General features: G+C 43.3%; 1 protein-coding gene across 4 annotated transcripts in view; it reads left to right on the top strand.

Moving 5' to 3' along the window:
* The first annotated feature begins 1,050 nt into the window (after positions 1-1,050).
* Positions 1,051-22,958, top strand: part of LOC106592550 (adhesion G protein-coupled receptor E1) — a 43,550-nt gene continuing 21,642 nt past the window's right edge. For 2 of the 4 annotated variants that reach the window (XR_006757875.1, XM_045690737.1), the window contains exons 1-10: positions 1,051-1,392; positions 5,049-5,177; positions 9,825-9,947; positions 10,482-10,613; positions 16,131-16,174; positions 16,300-16,410; positions 16,570-16,723; positions 16,967-17,086; positions 17,335-17,555; positions 17,849-18,034. Coding sequence is in view for 3 of the 4 variants with exons in the window: in XM_045690737.1 (XP_045546693.1) it covers positions 1,362-1,392; positions 5,049-5,177; positions 9,825-9,947; positions 10,482-10,613; positions 16,131-16,174; positions 16,300-16,410; positions 16,570-16,723; positions 16,967-17,086; positions 17,335-17,555; positions 17,849-18,034 (1,251 nt within the window). In the remaining variant the exon portion in view is untranslated. Of the gene's footprint in view, positions 1,393-5,048; positions 5,178-9,824; positions 9,948-10,481; positions 10,614-16,130; positions 16,175-16,299; positions 16,411-16,569; positions 16,724-16,966; positions 17,087-17,334; positions 17,556-17,848; positions 18,035-22,958 lie in introns of those variants that run through there. The other 2 variants (XM_045690738.1, XM_045690739.1) reach the window with 2 other exon arrangements.

Consider the following 22,958-nt stretch of genomic DNA (forward strand, 5'->3'; position numbering starts at 1 on the left):
CCACCCTGAGATCCCTTCTCCAATGACTTCTGTCCTACTTCACTTTCTATACAGTAGATCCCTTCTCTAATGTCTTCTGTCCTACTACACTTTCTATACAGTAGATCACTTCTCTAATGTCTTCTGTCCTACTTCACTTTCTATACAGTATATCCCTTCTCTAATGTCTTCTGTCCTACTTCACTTTCTATACAGTAGATCCCTTCTCTAATGTCTTCTGTCCTACTTCACATTCTATACAGTAGATCCCTTGTCTCCCAGATCGTTCACAGCTTTGTGGTATATGTCTCTCTCTCTCTCTCTCTCTCTCTCTCTCTCTCTCTCTCTCTCTCCTCTCTCTCTCTCTCTCTCTCTCTCTCTCTCTCTCTCTCTCTCTCTCTCTCTCAGCACTATGTTCCACTGGGCTTGTTTTCAGAAGCTATTCAGAGAAGTCTGAGAGAGAGAGAGAACTGAGCAGTGAATGAGTAAACCTAATTTCCATGTCAAGAATAAGAGAGGAAACTAGAGAGAGACAAGTGGTATGTGAAGGGAATAATATACACTAATCAGAAGATGTGGAGAGAAAGAGAGGGGGAAGGAGAGATGATGAGAGAAAGAGAGGGGAAAGGAGAGATGATGAGAGAAAGAGAGGGGGAAGGAGAGATGATGAGAGAAAGAGAGGGAGAAGGAGAGATGATGAGAGAAAGAGAGGGGGAAGGAGAGATGATGAGAGAAAGAGAGGGGGGAAGGAGAGATGATGAGAGAAAAGGAAGAAGAAAGAGGGAGAGAAAGATAAGAAGAAGAGAGAAAGGGGTGAAATAGAAAGAGTGAGAGAAGGAGAGAGAGAGGGAGGAAAGAGAGAGATAAGGTGAAAAACAGAGAGGGGTAGTGTGAAACAGATAGAGAGGGAGAGTGTGAAATAGCGAGAGAGAGAGAGAGAAAGAGAGGGAGAGGAAGGAAAGAGAGAGAGAGATACGGTGAAAAACAGAGAGAGGGGGAGGAGAGAAGAAGAGGTGAAACAGAAAAAGAGAACAAGGAGAGAGAGAGATAAGGGTGAAACAGAGAGAAAGGGGGGAAGAGTGTGAAAAAGAGAGAGAGGAGGCGTTCTTTAACAGAGAGAGGGAGAGGAGAGGAGAGCTAAATAGTTGTTTTCTAACTCCATGTGGCTCACACTGAGAGGTGTCTCTAGAATATTTTATTTATTTTTCTTCTGTTCATGTTATCACCATGGATTCTACAGAATAAAAACCTTGTTAAACTGGGATTTTCTTCAATCTGAATTCAACAGTAAAACAGATTTAATCTCAGACTAGTTGTGGGACTAGTTTTATTAGGATCCTACTAGTTGTCTGGTGTGGATATAATACCAGTCTGTCTTTGAGATGGGGACCAGAACTCTTCTACTTATTCTGGGTGAGTCTAACGTTGTATATCTTTGGAACTTGACTATAGTGTCTATGTTTGGGTGTGTGGTTGTGTGCGTGTTTGTGCGTATATGTGCGTGTGAGAGAGTGAGTCTAACATTGTATATCTTTGTAACTTGACTACGTGTGTGTTGATGTGTGTGTTTGTGCTGATGTGTGTGTGTGTGTGTGTGTGTGTGTGTGTGTGTGTGTGTGTGTGTGTGTGTGTGTGTGTGTGTGTGTGTGTGTGTGTGTGTGTTTGTGCGTATGTGTGCATGTGAGAGAGTAACAAATAGATAGGAAGGTGGTATTTCATAATTCATTGTTAGTTATAGTTGAATGGCTACAGAATATTCCAACCATTTGCCAACCATGGATATAGAGTGAATGTTACAACCCTATCTAAGACATGTATAAACTACAAGACTATCTACAATTATGTACTGAACGAACACGATCCAGAGCATCCCAAACATGCTCAATGAGTGACATGTCTGGTGAGTATGCAGGCCATGGAAGAATTGGGACATTTTCAGTATAGTTCCTTGCAACATGGGGCAGTGCATTATCATGCTGAAACATGAGGTGATGGCGGCGGATGAATGGCACGACAATAGGCCTCAGGATCTCGTCACGGTACCTCTGTGTATTCAAGTTGCCGTCAATAAAATGCAATTGCGTTCGTCGTCCCGAGCTTATGACTGCCCATACCATAACCCCACCGCCACCTTGGGGAACTGTGTTCACAATGTTGACATCAGCAAACCGCTCCCGAACACGACGTCATACATGTAGTCTTAAAAATCGAAATCATTAAAATCGAAATCAATTTATAACATTTTTGACATGCGTTTTTCTGGATTTTTTTTTTGTTATTCTGTCTCTCACTGTTCAAATAAACCTACCATTAAAATTATAGACTGATCATTTCTTTGTCAGTGGGCAAACGTACAAAATCAGCAGGGGATCAAATACTTTTTTTCTCACTGTATGTTCAGGGTATGTTCTGTTATTCATTGCTGTCAGAATGTCAATGTTTCCAAGAAGCAACACAGTAACAGGACTGACACTAGTTGGCTATCTGGAGAGTCCCTGAATGAGTCAGAGTTGGGTTCAAATACTATTCGATATATTGCAAACAGTTCATCTGGGCTTCATTGAGTTTGCCTAGCGTAATTGAACCAATATAATAGTGTCTACAGTACAAACTGCCCATACAGCACTTCAGACAGGCTAGAAATAAAAGGATTTAAATTGTATTTGAACCCAGGTCTGATACAAGGACAGATTTATCTACTTCTTAGCCTTGACTTAGTGAGCATAGCCTTGCTATTGAGAAAGACTGCCGGAAGCAGACCTGGCTCTCAAGAGAATACAGGATATGTGCACACTGCCACAAAATGAGGTGGAAACTGAGCTGCACTTCCTAACCTCCTGCCAAATGTATGACCATGTCAGAGACACATATTTCCCTCAGATTACACAGATCCACAAAGAATTTGAAAACAAATCCAATTTTCATAAACTCCCATATATACCACAGTGTGCAATCGCAGCAAGATTTGTGACCTGTTGCCAAAAGAAAATGCAACCAGTGAATAACAAACATCATTGTAAATATAACATATAAACATGTTTATTTATTTTCCCTTTTGTACTTCAACTATTTGCACATTGTTACAGCACTGTATATTACCATAGTATGAAAGAGGGGAGAGGGGGAGAGAGAGCTACTGACAAAGAAGGAGAAGGAGTTCAAGGGAATACCTACACTCTTAGAGAAAATGCTTCCAAAAGGGTTCTTTGCTGTCCCCATAGAAAATACATTTTGGTTCAATGTAGAACCCTTTCCACAGAGGGTTTTACATGGAAACCAAAAGAGTTCTTCGTGGAACCAAAAAGGGTTCTTCAAAGGGTTCTCCTATGGGGACAGTCGAAGAACCCTTTTTGGTTCTAGATAGCACCTTTTTTTCTAAGTGTGTAGTCAGTTGTACAACTGAATGAATTCAACAGAAATGTGTCTTCCATGTTTAACTCAACCCCTGTGAATCAGAGAGGTGCAGGGAGCTGCCTTAATCTACATCCACGTCTCGGGAGGGACAGAGAGGGTGGCAGAGAGGGAGAGAAAGAGAGAGAGAGAGAGAGAGAGAGAGAAGAGGTCAAGAGAGATGAAAAAGGACAGACAGACAGACAGACAGACAGACAGACAGACAGACAGACAGACAGACAGACAGACAGACAGACAGACAGACAGACAGACAGACAGACAGTTCAACATTTAGAATGAGAGAGAGAGAGAGAGAAGAAGGAGGGAGGGAGAGGGATGAACTCTGACACAGTGTCTGTTGATGAAGGGAGGTAGTCTATATAACTTCATAAAGACCCTCACTCTCTCTCTGTGTGTGTGTGTGTGTGTGTGTGTGTGTGTGTGTGTGTGTGTGTGTGTGTGTGTGTGTGTGTGTGTGTGTGTGTGTGTGTGTGTGTGTGTGTGTGTGTGTGTGTGTGTGTGTGTGTGTGTGTGTGTGTGTGCGTGTATGTTGAAATGAAAAGCTGAAATGTCTTGAGTCAATAAGTACTCAACCCCTTTGTTCTGTCAAGCCTAAATAAGTTCAGCACTAAGAATGTGCTTAACAAGTCACATAATAATTTGCATGGACTCTGTGTTCAGTGATATATATATATACATTATAATGATGATGGGTCTGGTTACATGCAAAACATAATGAAACAAATACCAAAAGATAGTTTTTGAGTGATATTCCCCTTTATGTTTAGTAACCTATCTATAATATCTCTGTCTTCTCTCCTATACTTCAGTTTAGTAACCTAGCTATAATATCTCTGTCTTCTCTCCTATACTTCAGTTTAGTAACCTAGCTATAATATCTCTGTCTTCTTTACTATACTTCAGTTTAGTAACCTAGCTATAATATCTCTGTCTTCTCTCCTATACTTCAGTTTAGTAACCTAGCTATAATATCCCTGTCTTCTCTCCTATACTTCAGTTTAGTAACCTAGCTATAATATCTCTGTCTTCTCTCCTATACTTCAGTTTAGTAACCTAGCTATAATATCTCTGTCTTCTTTACTATACTTCAGTTTAGTAACCTAGCTATAATATCTCTGTCTTCTCTCCTATACTTCAGTTTAGTAACCTAGCTATAATATCCCTGTCTTCTCTCCTGTACTTCAGTTTAGTAACCTAGATATAATATCCCTGTCTTCTCTACTATACTTCAGTTTAGTAACCTAGCTATAATATCCCTGTCTTCTCTACTATACTTCAGTTTAGTAACCTAGCTATAATATCTGTGTCTTCTCTACTATACTTCAGTTTAGTAACCTAGCTATAATATCTCTGTCTTCTCTCCTATACTTATATAAAGTTGCAATGTGGAGAATACGTATTTTACCAGTGATTATACCCATGTGCTTATAATGCACATGGAATAGAGTGCCATTTGGGATGAATAAATTGTCAAAAATAATAATAATTGCATCCCAACGATGGTCCAGAGTGCTGTAGGCAGGGATGGAAATGCAGCTAGCCCCAGGCTAGTAGGAAACTGGTTGAATCTCTCTCTCTCTCTCTCTCTCTCTCTCTCTCTCTCTCTCTCTCTCTCTCTCTCTCTCTCTCTCTCTCCCTCTCTCCCTCTCTCCCTACAGGTCTTCATTTCAGTTTACTGGGGAACCTAGAGGCCAGAGATTGCGGCCTGAGCTTCACAGCCAAAACAAGAACACCGTGTGTTGATACAGATGAGTGTAACGAGTGGGACAGTACCCCACCCTGTGGAAGTAATACCACGTGTTACAACACATATGGAAGCTTCTACTGTCACTGTCTACTTGGGTTCATATCCACAACAACTGTCAACTTTACTGCTCTCACTGGAGCGAGTGTGTGTGTGTGTGTGTGTGTGTGTGTGTGTGTGTGTGTGTGTGTGTGTGTGTGTGTGTGTGTGTGTGTGTGTGTGTGTGTGTGTGTGTGAATATTACATGTCGAGGGAACAAACCATTACTTGTTCAGAGTCCTCTTATCTGTGCAGTACTGAGAGTTTATAGAGAATGTTAATAATCATCAACTTTGTGGGGGGGGGTGGATAATGATATTATTCTACGTGTAGGTGAGGAGGGGGGTGGATAATGATATTATTATATGTGTAGGTGGGGAGGGGGGGTGGATAATGATATTATTCTGTTTGTAGGTGGGGGGTGGATAATGATGTTAATCTATGTGTAGGTGGGGAGGGGGGTGGATAATGATATTATTCTATATGTAGGTGGGGAGGGGGTGATAAGTATATTATTCTATGTGTTGGTGGGGGGTGGATAATGATATTATTCTATGTGTAGGTGGGGAGGGGGGTGGATAATGATATTATTCTATATGTAGGTGGGGAGGGGGGTGATAAGTATATTATTCTATGTGTAGGTGAGGAGGGGGGGTGGATAATGACATTATTCTATGTGTAGGTGGGGAGGGGGTGGATAATGATATTATTCTATGTGTGGGTGAGGGGTGATGAGGTGGGGGGGGTGGATAATGATATTATTCTATGTGTGGGTGTTATGAGTGTAGGTGGGGGTGGATAATGATATTATTCTATGTGTAGGTGGGGAGGGGGTGGATAATGATATTATTCTATGTGTAGGTGATGAGGGGGGTGGATAATGATATTATTCTATGTGTGGGGGGGGGGTGGATAATGATATTATTCTATGTGTAGGTGGGGGGTGGATAATGATATTATTCTATGTGTAGGTGGGGAGGGGGGTGGATAATGATATTATTCTATGTGTCGGTGGGGAGGGGGGTGGATAATGATATTATTCTATGTGTAGTAGGGAGGGGTGATAATGATATTATTCTATGTGTAGGTGGGGAGGGTGTGGATAATGATATTATTCTATGTGTAGGTGAGGAGGGGGTGATAATGACATTATTCTATGTGTAGGTGGGGAGGGGGGTGGATAATGATATTATTCTATGTGTAGTAGGGAGGGGGTGATAATGATATTAATCTATGTGTAGGTGAGGAGGGGTGTGGATAATGATATTATTCTATGTGTAGGTGAGGAGGGGGTGATAATGACATTATTCTATGTTTAGGTGGGGGGTGGATAATGATATTATTCTATGTGTAGGTGGGGAGGGGGGTGGATAATGATATTATTCTATGGGGAGGGGGTGGGTAATGATATTATTCTATATGTAGGTGGGGGGTGGATAATGATATTATTCTATGTGTAGATGGGGTGGGGGGTGATAATGATATTTGTCTATGTGTAGGTGGGGGTGGATAATGATATTATTCTATGTGTAGGTGGGGAGGGGGGTGGATAATGATATTATTCTATGTGTTGGTGGGGGGTGGATAATGATATTATTCTATGTGTTGGTGGGGGGTGGATAATGATATTATTCTATGTGTAGGTGGGGAGGGGGGAGGATAATGATATTATTCTATGTGTAGGTAGGGAGGGGGGAGGATAATGATATTATTCTATGTGTAGGTGGGGAGGGGGGTGATAATGATATTATTCTATGTGTAGGTGGGGCGGGGCTGATAATGATAATATTCTATGTGTAGGTGGGGAGGTTAGGGAATCAAGCCTTTCATTCTTTAAATCAGCTACGTTAATTCTGGAATACATCAAATACATAGACTGTCTTGAGGTACTGGAGGAGAGGATAGGGAGTCACTGGAGGAGAAGTTAGGGAATCACAGGAGGAGAGGTTAGGGAATCACAGGAGGATATGGTTAGAGATTCACTGGAGGAGAGGTTAGAGAATCACTGGAGGAGAGGTTAGGTAACCACTGGAGGAGAGGTTAGGGAATCACTGGAGGAGAGGTTAGGGAATCACAGGAGGATATGGTTAGAGATTCACTGGAGGAGAGGTTAGAGAATCACTGGAGGAGAGGTTAGGTAACCATTGGAGGAGAGGTCTCTACCCCATCTCTCTCGCTTCCATCTCCCTTCCTATCTATTCCTGTGTCTTTCCCCTTCTCTCTATCTTCCTGTGTCTTCTCCCCTCTCTCCCTTCTCTCTATCTTCCTGTGTCTTCTCCCCTCTCTCCCTTCTCTCTCTCTTCCTGTCTCTCTCCCCCCTCTCTCTCTCTCTCCCTCCCTCCCTCTCCTTCTCTCTCTCTCTCTTTATCTCTGTCTCGGTTCCTCTTGTAGACATCAATGAGTGTAGCAACAGCAATGCATGCCCCGTCAGCACCTACTGTAGAAAGACTGAAGGTGGCTACGAATGCATCTCTTTTCCGGCTTCGGGAAAAGAGGAGATGGGGATTGTAATGATGAGTCCAGAGTGGGTGTGGGTGTGGGGATGTCTGTGTGGGGATGTCTGTGTGGGGAGGTGTGTGTGTGATGCGAGGGTCTCAGTTTAGCTTGTGTGTGTGTGTCCACTACAGATGAGGTTGAGTGTGCGTGGGTTCCCTCGGTGTGCGACACTGGGCATGTGCACAAACACACCTGGCCGATACTTGTTCGCTAGGGCTCAGTAACCACGACAACAACACTGCCCCCAGCACAGATGAGACAGCCAAGGCCATACTAGCCCTGACCCCTGCGCTCTGACCTCTAACCCCGACTCCTGACCTCTAACCACATGACCCCTATCTTTTGGCCGCATTCCAATCCAGTCATTTGCCTGAACTCACAGCTGTACCCATCACATGACATAGCAGAAATCTGATGCCTGACTGAGCTGTCAATGAGGTGGAGCGCAGCCATTGGTTGATACAATGCAACACCTGCCCATCTAGTCAGACAGGAACTCGACCATCAGCCAAACACATCATATGATGTAGCACATTTGATGACGTAGCACGCCACCATTGGTTGAAGCAATGCAACGACTGCAGTGTAGTCGGACTGGAATGTGACCCCGTACCCTAAACCAGTTTGAACTGTGACCCCACCACATCGTCTCGCATGCGGCAGAACTAAGACTCGGGGTGCATCCCAATAATCTCTCCTTTCTCGTGAAGTGTGCACTTGTTCACTTTCCTTCACAGAACTCACACTATTATGCCTCCACCAATCAAATGCTTTTAGGTTTGAAGTAGTGAACGAGTGTACACTTCAGAAGAAAGGAGAGAGAAGTGGCCTCATGGGTGGAATGTTTAATATTTTTCATAATTTCATAATTAATGAACACTTTTTTTTAACCCCCGAAAATCTGGTGTTTCTATGTCAAATCGTTTTGTTATATTTCAGTCTTCAGTGATGTATATAAAGTGTAATATCGGGATGCAAACTAAACATTTTATACATTTCAGCTCTATATCTGACATGATACAGGTGTCTTCTTTTTTTAATTACCTCTCTAGGCTAGGTGGGACGCTACCGTCCCACCTGACCAAAATTCAGTGAAAGTGCAGGGCGCCAAATTCAAACTACAGAATTGTAAATATTTAACATTCTTGAAAATACACATGCAACATGTCAAAATAAAGCTTAACGTATTGTTAATCCAGCCGCGGTGTCAGATTTCAAAAAGGCTTTACGGCGAAAGAAAACCATGCGATTATCTGAGGACAGCACCCCACTTTACAAATGCATAACAATAATTTTCAACCAGGCAGGTGGCGATAAACAATTAAACAATCAAATTTAAGACGGAGTATGTTATTGTCTTTACCGGAGATAAACAAAAAGAAGGCTCTATCTCATGGAAACACTACAGCCAAAATGGGAGCCCTTAGAAAAATTACTTCTTCTCCCTCATTTTTCCCAAAAAAAGCCTGAAACTCTTTCTAAAGACTGTTGACATCTAGTGGAAGCCCTAGGAACTGCAATCAGGGAGGATTTCGCCCAACAATAATAATGCCAGCCATTGAAATCAAGGTTATGCTGAATTGTTATTTTTTTGGGATGGTTTGTCCTCGGGGTTTCGCCTGCCATTTCAGTTTTATTTTACTCAGAGACATTATTTTAACGGTTTTAGAAACTTCAGAGTGTTTTCTATCCAGATCTACCAAATATATGCATATCCTAGGTTCTGGGCCTGAGTAGCAGGCAGTTTACTTTGGGCATGCTTTTCATCCGGACGTGAAAATACTGCCCCCTACCCAAATAAGTTTTTAAGCCCATAACCATGTGTGTAAGGTGTATATTTTTGTGTCAATGTTTAAGACTACCAAGAAACACTGTGTGACCCTGTTTTAGCCCACTGCAGTAAATCAATGGCACACAAACTGTGTGGATGGCTGACACCCCTCATCTAAGGTTGTTGTTTTGGAATGTTCTTTGTTTCTTCTTCTCTTTGTTTAAGACTACTCTCCTCAAGTGTTTGTGCATTCTCTCTCTCTCTCTCTCTCTCTCTCTCTCTCTCTCTCTCTCTCTCTCTCTCTCTCTCTCTCCCTCCCTCCCTCCCTCCTCCTCCCATCTACCATCTCTCACGATCTCTCCATCTTTCCATCTCTGTGTGCAGACATGGATGAGTGTAAGGAGAAGACTGCTGATTGCCCCAACAACTCAATCTGTGTGAACACCCCAGGGTCCTACATCTGCAACTGTCAGTCTGGGTACACACTAACAGAAAGCAGGTGTAAGGGTGAGAAACATGCTTTTATCATATGGGACTCCTTTCACCGCGTCCTCGAATGAGTGTGTGTGTGTGTGTGTGTGTGTGTGTGTGTGTGTGTGTGTGTGTGTGTGTGTGTGTGTGTGTGTGTGTGTGTGTGTGTGTGCGTGTGTGCGTGTGTACTGTGTGCGTGGCGCTCTGGGCATGTGCACAAACACACCTGGCAGATACACCTGTAACTGTCCATCAGGGCTCAGTAACCACGGCAACAACACATGTTATCCCTGACCTCTAACCACCGATTCCTGACCTTACCCACTGCAGTAAATCAGTAGCACATACACAGGTTGTTGTTCTGGAATGTACTTTGTTTCTTCTCTGTTTCTTATTTTTCTTCTCACTGGGATGTGTTCAGTTGTCTGCCTCCTCCTCACTTCTCTCCTCAAGTGTTTATGTTAATGCATTTGCATTCTCTCTCTCTCTCTCTCTCTCTCTCTCTCTCTCTCTCTCTCTCTCTCTCTCTCTCTCCCCTCCCTCTCTCTCCCCTCTCTCTCTCTCCCTCAGACACAGATGAGTGTAATGAAACCACTGGTATCTGTGGAGAGGGAGGGACCTGTCAGAACCAGGAAGGAAGCTACAGTTGCCTCTGTCTCCCTGGATACAGTAATTATGGCAAGAAACAGGCTAGGTGCTCAGGTGAGGAAAGACTCTGATACCATGATGCACTGCTTCCCGCGATACGGTACAGTAAGGTATGGTAACTTTGTCTGTCTTAGAAGAGGAACTAGAACAGGGTTCCTATTTGAACAGTCTTACATTACGTCTACATCTAACATAATATAACATACGCCGTCTAGCAGACGCTTTTATTCAAAAGCGACTTACAGCAAGGGAGTGGATACATTTTCACAAGCGTGGCCCCAGCAGAAATCGAACCCACAACCCTTGGCAATGCTCTACCAACTGAGCCACACAGGACCAAAAGGCTGTCTAGACCAGGGGAGTTAAACATACGGCCCATTAAACGATCTCAGTCAACATTTAAATGACTAAAACTTAACTGTGTTGAATTGACAATGGACTTACATGTATGTTCTCTCTCATCTGTCCAGTTGTTAACTCAAATCAAATCAAATTGCATTTGTCACATGCGCCGAATACAACAGGTGTAGACCTTACAGTGAAATGCTTACTTACAAGCCTTTAACCAACAATGCCGTTTTAAGACAAATAAGTAAAAAATAGACAAGTAAAAAATAATAATTAAAGAGCAGCAGTAAAATAACAGTAGCGATGCTATATACAAGGGGTACCGGTACAGAGTCAATGTGCGGGGGCACCAGTTAGTCGAGGTAATTGAGGTAATATGTAGATATAAGTAGAGTTAAAGTGACTATGCATAGATAACAAAACAGAGAGTAGCAGCAGCGTAAAAGAGAGGGGGGGGGGGGGGCAATGCAAATAGTCTGGGTAGCCATTTCGATAGCTGTTCAGGAGTCTTATGGCTTGGGGTTAGAAGCTGTTTAGAAGCCTCTTGGACCTAGACTTGGCGCTCCGGTACCGCTTGCCGTTCGTTAGCATAAAGAACAGCCTATGACTAGGGTGGCTGGAGTCTTTGACAATTTTTAGGGCCTTCCTCTGACACCGCTGGTATAGAGGTCCTGGATGGCAGGAAGCTTGGCCCCAGTGATGTACTGGGCCGTACGCACTACCTTCTGTAGTACCTTGCGGTCGGAGGCCGAGCAGTTGCCATACCAGACAGTGATGCAACCAGTCAGGGTGCTCTCAATGGTGCAGATATAGAACTTTTTGAGGATCTGAGGAACCATGCAAATTTCAGTCTCCTGAGGGGGACTAGGCATTGTCGTGCCCTCTTCATGACTGTCTTGGTGTTTGGACCATGATAGATTGTTGGTGATGTGAACACCAAGGAACTTGAAGCTCTCAACATGCTCCACTACAGACCTGTCGATGAGAATGGGGGCGTGCTCGGCCCTCCTTTTCCTGTAGTCCACAATCACAATAACTGTCATCCATCCAAACGAAAGCTAGACAGTCAGTGAGCATCTACAGTGGGGGAAAAAAGTATTTGATCCCCTGCTGATTTTGTACGTTTGCCCACTGATAAAGAAAGGATCAGTCTATAATTTTAATGGTAGGTTTATTTGAACAGTGAGAGACAGAATAACAACAAAAATATCCAGAAAAACGCATGTCAAAAATGTTATAAAGTGATTTGCATTTTAATGAGGGAAATAAGTATTTGACCCCCTCTCAATCAGAAAGATTTCTGGCTCCCAGGTGTCTTTTATACAGGTAACGAGCTGAGATTAGGAACACACTCTTAAAGGGAGTGCTCCTAACTGCAGCTTGTTACCTGTAAAAAAGACACCTGTCCACAGAAGCAATCAATCAGTCAGATTCCCAACTCTCCACCATGGCCAAGACCAAAGAGCTCTCCAAGGATGTCAGGGACAAGATTGTAGACCTATACAAGGCTGGAATGGGCTACAAGACCATCGCCAAGCAGCTTGGTGAGAAGGTGACAACATTTGGTGCGATTATTCGCAAATGGAAGAAACACAAAAGAACTGACAATCTCCCTCGGCCTGTGGCTCCATGCAAGATCTCACCTCGTGGGGTTGCAATGATCATGAGAACGGTGAGGAATCAGCCCAGAACTACACGGGAGGATCTTGTCAATGATCTCAAGGCAGCTGGGACCATAGTCACCAAGAAAACAATTGGTAACACACTACGCCGTGAAGGACTGAAATCCTGCAGCGCCCGCAAGGTCCCCCTGCTCAAGAAAGCACATATACATGCCCGTCTGAAGTTTGCCAATGAACATCTGAATGATTCAGAGGACAACTGGTGAAAGTGTTGTGGTCAGATGAGACCAAAATGGAGCTCTTTGGCATCAACTCAACTCGCTGTGTTTGGAGGAGGAGGAATGCTGCCTATGACCCCAAGAACACCATCTCCACCGTCAAACATGGAGGTGGAAACATTATGCTTTGGGGGTGTTTTTCTGCTAAGGGGACAGGACAACTTGACCGCATCAAAGGGACGATGGACGGGGCCATGTACCATCAAATCTTGGGTGAGAACCTCCTTCCCTCAGCCAGGGCATTGAAAATGGGTCGTGGATGGGTATTCCAGCATGACAATGACCCAAAACACACGGCCAAGGCAACAAAGGAGTGGCTCAAGAAGAAGCACATTAAGGTCCTGGAGTGGCCTAGCCAGTCTCCAGACCTTAATCCCATAGAAAATCTGTGGAGGGAGCTGAAGGTTCGAGTTGCCAAAGGTCAGCCTCGAAACCTTAATGACTTGGAGAAGATCTGCAAAGAGGAGTGGGACAAAATCCCTCCTGAGATGTGTGCAAACCTGGTGGCCAACTACAAGAAACGTCTGACCTCTGTGATTGCCAACAAGGGTTTTGCCACCAAGTACTAAGTCATGTTTTGCAGAGGGGGTCAAATACTTATTTCCCTCATTAAAATGCAAATCATTTTATAACATTTTTGACATGCGTTTTTCTGGATATTTTAGTTGTTATTCTGTCTCTCACTGTTCAAATAAACCTACCCTTAAAATTATAGACTGATAATTTCTTTGTAAGTGGGCAAACGTACAAAATCAGCAGGGGATCAAATACTTTTTCCCCCCACTGTATAATTCCAAAAGTAATGGAAGTATTTTGGAAAATTGGATGCCAAGGGAAAATATCAAATTTTAAGTGCGGCCCTCCGGACCTCGTTGAAGGTCAAATGTGGCCCATTGGCAAAATGAGTTTGACCCCCTGAACTAGACTGTTAGAGAGTTCACTACCCTCACTGATCCCCATGCTACTTCCTCAAACAGAGGTTACTGTTGTGCCACTGCAAACCGCCCCATAAGGACAGGTCTAGGTTCAGTTTTACTGTGTAAGCCTGGATAATGATGATCAGTAAGGGACTATATAAACTGATCTGAGTGTGGTGCTGTAAGGGCTGTCTTCAGGAAAAGTGGACCAAAATGCGGCGGAGTTAGGGTTCGTCATTTTTAATGTCACGAACACTATGCAATTCACAAAACAACAAAACTGACAGCCAACACAGTCCTGTCAGGTGCAACAACAGTGACAAGAACAATTACCCACGAAACACAAAGGACACGTAGGCAACTTATGTGTGACTCCCAATCAACCACAACCCTCTACAGCTGTGCCTGATTGGAAGTCACACGGCCAAAATCAATGAAACAATAAAACACACACTCCCTTCTGCCACATCCTGACCCAACTACACCCTCTACTGGTCAGGACGTGACAGGTGCTTATATTACAGTAGGGACTTTCCTCTGTTGCTGTAGATACCGTTATTCCACTGGCAGCTTCCTCTTTCTAGTACTGAGGCCCAAATGACACCCTTTTCCCTATATAGTGCACTACATTAGACCAGGGCCCTATTCCCTATATAGTGCATTACATTAGACCAGGGCCCATAGAGCACTATATAATAGGTTGTCATTTGGGATGCGTCCTAGGATGGTTACCGTGGTAACATTTCATCACTGTTGTGCTGTGGGTTTCTGGGTATTTTGATCTCCAACTTCCTCTCTGTCTCATGTCTTCAGTTATATCTTAGTTAGTTGGTATCTGATGGTAAACATGGTTACCCATGGCAACAACTTGGATCTACTATGAGCATGATAAGGATGTGACAGTTTTCATTTGTATGTGTTGTGTTGTGTTATTGTGTGTGGTGTGTTGTATTTGTATTCATTAAGGATCCCCATTAGTTCCAGCCAAGGCAGCAGCTACTCTTCCTGTGGTCCAGCAACACTAAAGCAGTTTAAAAACATTACAAAACATTCACAACAGATTTCACAAATCACTAAGTGTTGCCCTCAGGCCGTTACTCCACTACCACATACAGTATCTACAACACAAAATCCATGTATGTTATCATGTGTGTGTGTGTGTATGCATGTCTGTTATCGTGTTTGTGCCTGTGCTTGTGTTGCTTCACAGTCCCCACTGTTCCATAAGGCATATTTTTATTCATTTTTTAAACTTACTTGATGTTGAATAGAGTTCCATGTAGTCATGGCTCTATGTAGTACTGTGTGCCTCCCATAGTCTTTTCTGGACTTGGAGACTGTGAAGAGACCTCTGGTGGCATGTCATGTGGGGTATGTATGGGTGTCTGAGCTGTGTGCTAGTAGTTTAAACAGACAGTGTGTTGTGTTATATTGTTATGTGTGGTGGAGTGTGTGGTGTGTTGTTGTGTGTGTTGTGGTGTGGTTTTGTGGTGTGTTGTTGTGGTGTGTTGTTGTGGTGTGTTGCTGTGGTGTTGTTGTGGTGGTGTGGTGTGTTGTGGTGTGTTGTTGTGGTGTTGTGGTGTGGTGTTGAGGTGTGTTGTTGTGGTGTGCTGTTGTGTTGTGTGTGTTGTTGTGGTGTGTTGTTGTGGTGTGTTGTTGTGGTGTGTTGTTGTGGTGTTGTGTGTGTTGTTGAGGTGTGTTGTAGTGTGGTTTTGTGGTGTGTTGTTGTGGTGTGTTGTTGTGGTGTTGTTGTGTGTGTTGTTGAGGTGTGTTGTGGTGTGTTGTTGTGGTGTGGTGGTGGTGTGTTGTTGTGGTGTTGTTGTGTGTGTTGTTGAGGTGTGTTGTGGTGTGTTGTTGTGGTGTGGTGGTGGTGTGTTGTTGTGGTGTTGTTGTGTGTGTTGTTGAGGTGTGTTGTGGTGTGTTGTTGTGGTGTGTTGTTGTGGTGTTGTTGTGTGTGTTGTTGAGGTGTGTTGTAGTGTGGTGTTGTGGTGTGTTGTTGTGGTGTGGTGGTGGTGTGTTGTTGTGGTGTGTTGTGGTGTGATGTGTGTTGTTGGACTCCTGAGTGACGCAGCGGTCTATGGCGATGCATCTCAGTGCTAGCGGTGTCACTACAGACCCTGGTTCAATTCCAGGTTACATCACAACCAACTGTGATTTGAAGTCCCATAGGACGGTGCATAATTGGCCCAGTATCGTCCGAGTTTGGCTGGGGAAGGCCGTCATTGTAATTAAGAATTTGTTCTTAACTGACTAGCCTAGTTAAATGAAGATACAAATAAATTGTGTTGTGGTGCAGAAAAGATACAGGTGTGATGATTGTTGTTTGTCGTTGTTGTGTAGGTATGGCTGTGTTGTACTGTGTAGTGTTGATCCAGGTGTGATGGTATTGTTTTGTGTTTCCTTCAGTACTGACCTGTGACCAGTTCAAAGTGGATGAGACTCCTGGACAGGTGAGTTCTAAACCCTGACACCTGTGTTTTAATTAATACATTTAAGTACTATCTTCTGGCAAGACAGTGTATGTCTTGCTATAAAGGTTTTTACCCACATGAAGTCAATGAACTTCTCCTCTCAGACTGTCCCAGGTTTATCTGGTCTCCTGTCTCTGATGAGGAACAGCTGTCTGGCGTTAAGTAACTCTGGGGACGCAGCCGGAAGGAGACTGACTGGAGAGATCCTACTGGAGGTTAAAAACGCACACACACACACACACACACACACACACACACACACACAAATGCAAGGACTCACACAAGCATGCACACCCACACACGGTGCAATCATGCATGCATGTACACATATACACCTCGTTCACTCACTTCCTGTTTCTACTTCCTGTGTGTAGAATGTATTCACGGAGATAGACGGTTTCCTGTCTCAAGGTATCCTAAGCAACAGCCGGGAGGTGAGTGGGTTGCTAGGCACCGTGGAAGACGCCATGAGGTTCATCGGGCCGCAGCTCAGAGACAACCACACCACCATGGAGACAGACAACACAGGTAACACACACACACACTCCTGAACACACACACACGCACACGCACACACATGAACATGCATACACTCACACACACACACACACACACACACACACACACACACACACACACACACACACACACACACACACACACACACACACACACACACACACACACACACACACGAACATGCACACACACACACACTCCTGAACACACACACACATCCTCCTTCACCTTTCTCCTTGTCCTTGTACACAGAGGCTGAGATTGCAGTGAGGAGGGGACAGACTCCGCCCACTGGGCCAATCAGCCTGGCCAATGACAACGCTCGACTGGACACCAGCTGGGAGACAGCCACCGGCAACGGGACGTACACAGGTAGGCTACTCTTCATCACCATCATCATCATCATCATCATCACCATCATCTCCATAACTAAGTACTCTAACTTTTAGTACCAATAACCTTCCAAAACTTCCCATGTTGCCCAGAAATCCTGGATTCCGTATTTCCTATTTATTCCCTCTTTATTCCAGGAATCTCCCAACAAGGATACCTGAAAAACCTGGGAATTTTGGGAAAGTTACAAGATTTTTTGGTAACCTGATTCATTCTGTGCTTCCCAGGTTTCGCACTGGCTGGGTTGGTGTGTTACAAGACAGTGGAGAAATCTGTCAACAACTCCTTCCAGTACCTCACAGACACAGACACAGACACAGACACAGCAACCGCCACAGCATCAAAGCCTAGCTACCAGATCAGTTCCAAGGTGGTAACAGCTCTCGTCAGTAACCCAGCAACAGAACACCTCACCCAGCCTGTCATCCTCACCTTCAAACATCTACAGGTATCATTTAATAATATTATAATAGCTGATGTTAATATATGATGTATGTAAATATTATAGCATATTATAATTGTACAGCTAGAGCTAGGACCTTTTCACATAATGAAGATGGCCTAACAGAATGACTGCTTTCTGAAATGAAGAAACATTTCTCTAAAAAGTGCTAAGCCAATGTTTCTCTCTCTCTCTCTCTCTCTCTCTCTCTCTCTCTCTCTCTCTCTCTGTTTCTCTGTCTGTCTCTCTCTTGCTGTCTCTTTCTCTCTCTCTCTCCCTCCCCCCTCCCCCAACCCCAGGTGAGGGTGGAGTCATCAGAAATGAACTATACCTGTGTGTTCTGGTCGGAGGGGCGTGTCCATGAAGAGGGAGGGGCGTGGTCAAGGCGTGGCTGTACCAAAGTCACGTCTAACGCTACACACACCGTGTGTTCCTGTACCCACCTTAGCAGCTTCGCTGTTCTCATGGCCCTCTACCCTGTACAGGTATAAACACACACACACACACACACACACACACACACACACACACACACACACACACACACACACACACACACACACACACACACACACACACACACACACACACACAGACACACACACACACACACACACACACACACACACACACACACACACACACACACACACACACACACACACACTGGGTGATGTCAATATAATGCTCCTTACCCTATGTTGTCAGTTGAGTATGTTGAGTAATGAGTTAAAGGCTGTGTTGTTTTCAATCAACTGAGGATAGCTGAAGATGCTTAACATTAACTGAGGATAGCTGAAGATGCTTAACATTAACTGAGGATGGCTGAAGATGCTTAACATTAACTGAGGATAGCTGAAGATGCTTAACATTAACTGAGGATGGCTGAAGATGCTTAACCTGTCTAGGATAGGGGGCAGTATTTTCCCGGCCGGATGAAAAACGTACCCAAATTAAACGGCCTACTTCTCCGGCCCAGAGTCAAATATTTGCATATTATTATTAGATTTGGATAGAAAACACTCTAAAGTTTATAAAACTGTTTGAATGGTGTCTGTGAGTATAACAGAACTCATATAGCAGGCAAAAAACTGAGAAGATGACAACCAGGAAATTAACTGTCATCCAATTCCTTGTCCTTGTTTCACCTCTCCATCAAATGTATACCATCTTATGTGTCACGTTACACTTTCCAATGCTTCTATTGGCTATCAAAAGGCGCCAGAACGTGGATTGAAGCGTCTGCTATCTCTGGTCAGCTCACAGGACCTCTCTTTGTGAGTGGTCAGCCTAGTGGCTCAGAGACAGGAGAGGCGCACGCACTGAGGACTCCATGATTTTCTTCACTTGTTTGAATCAATACAACTTCGCCCGGTTGGAATATTATTGCTATTTTACGAGAAGAATATCATAAAAATTGATTTTAAACAGCGTTTGACATGCTTTGAAGTACGGTAATGGAATATTTTCAAATGTTTTGTCACGATATGCGCCACGCGCGTCACCCTTCGGATACTGACCTGAACTCACGAACAAAACGGAGCTATTTGAATATAACTATGGATTATTTGGAACCAAAACAACATTTGTTGTTGAAGTAGAAGTCCTGGGAGTGCATTCTGATGAAGAACAGCAAAGGTAATCCAATTTTTCTTATAGTAATTCTGAATTTAGTGAGCGTCAAACTAGCTAGCCATGATGGCCGGGCTATCTACTCAGAATATTGCAAAATGTGCTTTTGCCGAAAAGCTATTTTAAAATCTGACACCGCGATTGCATAAAGGATTTCTCTATCTATAATTCTAAAATAATTGTTATGTATTTTGTGAACGTAAATCGTGAAGAATTTAGCAAATTCACCGGAAGTTTTCGGTGGGTATGCTAGTTCTTAGCATCACATGCTAATGTAAAAAGCTGGTTTTTGATATAAATCTGAACTTGATTGAACAAAACATGCATGTATTGTATAACATAATGTCCTAGGAGTGTCATCTGATGAAGATCATCAAAGGTTAGTGCTGCATTTAGCTGTGTTTTGGGTTTTTGTGATGCATGCTAGTTGCTAAGATGAATGCGCGTTTCTAGTATAACTGTTCCCAGGTGACCACTAACAAAAACTCCTCCTGTTTTTCGCCCAGAGAGTGCAGAGACGCCATTCAACTTTCTGGCGCCTTCTAAGAGCCTATGGAAGCCTTAGAAAATGTCACGTTACAGCAGGGATGCTGTATTTTTAATAGAGATGCCACAGAAGGAGGACAAATTGTCAGACAGTGCACTTCCTGTATGGAATCTTCTCAGGTTTTGGCCTGCCATATGAGTTCTGTTATACTCACAGACACCATTTAAACAGTTTTAGAAACATTAGAATGTTTTCTATCCAAATCTACTAATTATAAGCATATTCTAGTTTCTGGGCAGGAGTAGTAACCAGATTAAATTGGGTACGTTTTTTATCCGGCCGTGAAAATACTGCCCCCTATACCTTAAGAAGTTAACTGAGGATAACTGAAGATGCTTAACATTAACTGAGGATAGCTGAAAATGCTTAACATTAACTGAGGATAGCTGAAGATGCTTAACATTAACTGAGGATAGCTGAAAATGCTTAACATTAACTGAGGATAGCTGAAGATGCTTAACATTAACTGAGCTCTTTGTCTTAAATGGTGTTGAAGGCTCTTCAAACCAAACTAGCTAACTTTGTTAACCTGATGAACAGACTAATTCTCTCTTTCCCTTCCTCCCAACATCTTGATGTTATACAGTGGTGATTTTAGCATGTACATCTTGGTGGGGCAAACCCAAATAAATGTGGGATGCATTCAGCAAGCCACTACACAACACAACACTAAACAATACATGAATTGCACTATAACGGTGAGAAACGGTGCCCACAAACTATTAGGGCCTACATAAAGCTGTCCCAACAGCAGAGTCCCAACAGCAGTTCCAACACCTTACCACCGCTACACCTGGCTATCAGCGGAGCCTTGTCTGGCAGTGAAACAGTTCATTCAGCCTCATTTACTGCCTTTTAAAAAAACATAGCTGATATGGCTGACTTGCTTAAACAAAAGTGGTTTCTACTGACAATTGAGATGTACAAACTATGGCATAAGGGGACGACAAGCAGATAAGAGGCAATACGTAATTTTGATTAAGACATTAATGAGCGAGCGATGATGGACGTGGTGAATATAACTATTTGTTCAGCAATTTTGAAATGTATAGCGATAGAATTCAGAACATGGGCCATTCTTACAGTGTACTCCCTGTACAACAAGTCAGAAACATAGGATAAATAAAGGGGGCAGATAAACAGACAATGAAAGCGCTTACAATATTCAATGATTACATTTATCTAAAACAGGTTATAGGCTACATGTGCACCACCAAGTCAGAACAATAGGCGAAATAAAGAGGTGAAAATAGACCAAATTATTAGGGTGAGGCACATTGAACGCTGTTTGGGTCTTTGATGTCATAAAAGAAACACGTCTAAGAACACTATTCTATTATAGAATGTTGTGTGTGCTGAATTTGCGTGTATGCCAAGTGCCACCATTACTATCAGTAGCACTGTCAAAGCTGTACACAAAAAGTTATCAAATAAGCACACTGGCCATGAACGATGTGTTTACAATCCCTCGTTGTTACAAATAAGCCAAATTATTAAGGTGAGGCACATGGGCAACTAACAGCTTACTACACAACATACACTTAGTATTACCTTCTTAGCTACAGTATACCTATCTCCCTGGCATATTACATCATTTATACAGCAGCATACAAGACATTTTTGGACTCACCTTGTGATGTGCTCACTTAAACAGGAAGGTGGCACGGCAGTCCTTTGTGGGCAAATTTTATCATCAAACTTTGTAATCAAAGTCTGGCATTCTCTGGATTTATGGTGGGAACTCTGAAAAAAAACAGGCATCCACTCCATTGAAATCAGGCTAAAGATTGCTTTGCATTGCTTGCAGTTAGCCACCGATTCTTTACAAACCACTTACTGTTGGGTTAAGATGGCGCCGGAGAAAAAGGCAGACGTTTTACGTTCCCCCAACTGATTGTTTTTTATTGTTCGTTTATTTGCATTGAATGACCTGTGTTCCGCCATAAGCAAACAAGAAAACGCTCACCCAGAGGCGACACTCCTAGTAGCCGGGGACTTTAATGCAGGGAAACTTAAATCCGTTTTACCAAATTTCTATCAGCATGTTAAATGTGCAACCAGAGGGGGAAAAACGCTGGACCACCTATACTCCACACACAGAGACGCGTACAAAGCTCTCCCTTGTCCTCCATTTGGAAAATCTGACCATAATTCTATCCTCCTGATTCCTGCTTAGAAGCAAATATTAAAGCAGGAAGCACCAGTGACGAGATCAATAAAAAAGTGGTCAGATGAAGCAGATGCTTAACTTCAGGACTGTTTTGCAAGCACAGACTGAAATATGTTCTGGGATTCCTCCAATGGCATTGAGGAGTACACTACATCAGTCATTGGCTTCATCAATAAGTGCATCGATGACGTCATCCCCACAGTGACCGTACGTACATTCCCCAACCAGAAGCCATGGATTACAGGCAACATCTTCACTGAGCTAAAGGCTAAAGCTACCGCTTTCAAGGAGCGGGACTCTAACCCGGAAACGTATAAGAAATCCCGCTATGCCCTCCGACGAACCATCAAACAGGCAAAGCGTCAATACAGGACTAACACGGAACCCAAACCATCTGCGCGTGTGTGCCATCGTGCGCAATCGTGCATAAATGTATTTTGTCCTCCCACACCAAACGCAATCACGACACGCAGCTTAAATATCAAAACAAACTCTGAACCAATTACATTAATTTGGGGACAGGTCGAAAATTATGAAACATTTATGGCAATTTAGATAGCTAGCTTGCACTTGCTAGCTAATTTGTCCTATTTAGCTAGCTTGCTGTTGCCAGCTAATTTGTCCTGGGATATAAACATTGAGTTGTTATTTTACCTGAAATGCACAAGGTCCTCTACTCCGACAATTAATCTACACGTAAAACGTTCAACCGAATCGTTTCTAGTCATCTCTCCTCCTTCCAGGCTTTTTCTTCTCTTGACTTTATATTATGATTGTCAATTTTCATAAATTAGGTGCATTACCACCACTGACCTCGTTCGTCTTTCAGTCACCCATGTGGGGATAACCAATGAGGAGATGGCACGTGGGTACGTACTTCTATAAACCAATGAGGAGATGGGAGAGGCAGGACTTGCAGCTCTATCTGCGTCACAAATAGAACAGACTTCTATTTTATCCCTTGGCAACGCAGACGCTCGTTGGCGCGCGCGAACAGTGTGGGCGCAATATTGAATAATATAGATTTCTACATTTATTTTGCAACTCTCGCGCACGCGAC

Source organism: Salmo salar, chromosome ssa12 (assembly GCF_905237065.1).
Source record: "Salmo salar chromosome ssa12, Ssal_v3.1, whole genome shotgun sequence".
Classification (NCBI taxonomy): Eukaryota; Metazoa; Chordata; class Actinopteri; order Salmoniformes; family Salmonidae; genus Salmo; species Salmo salar.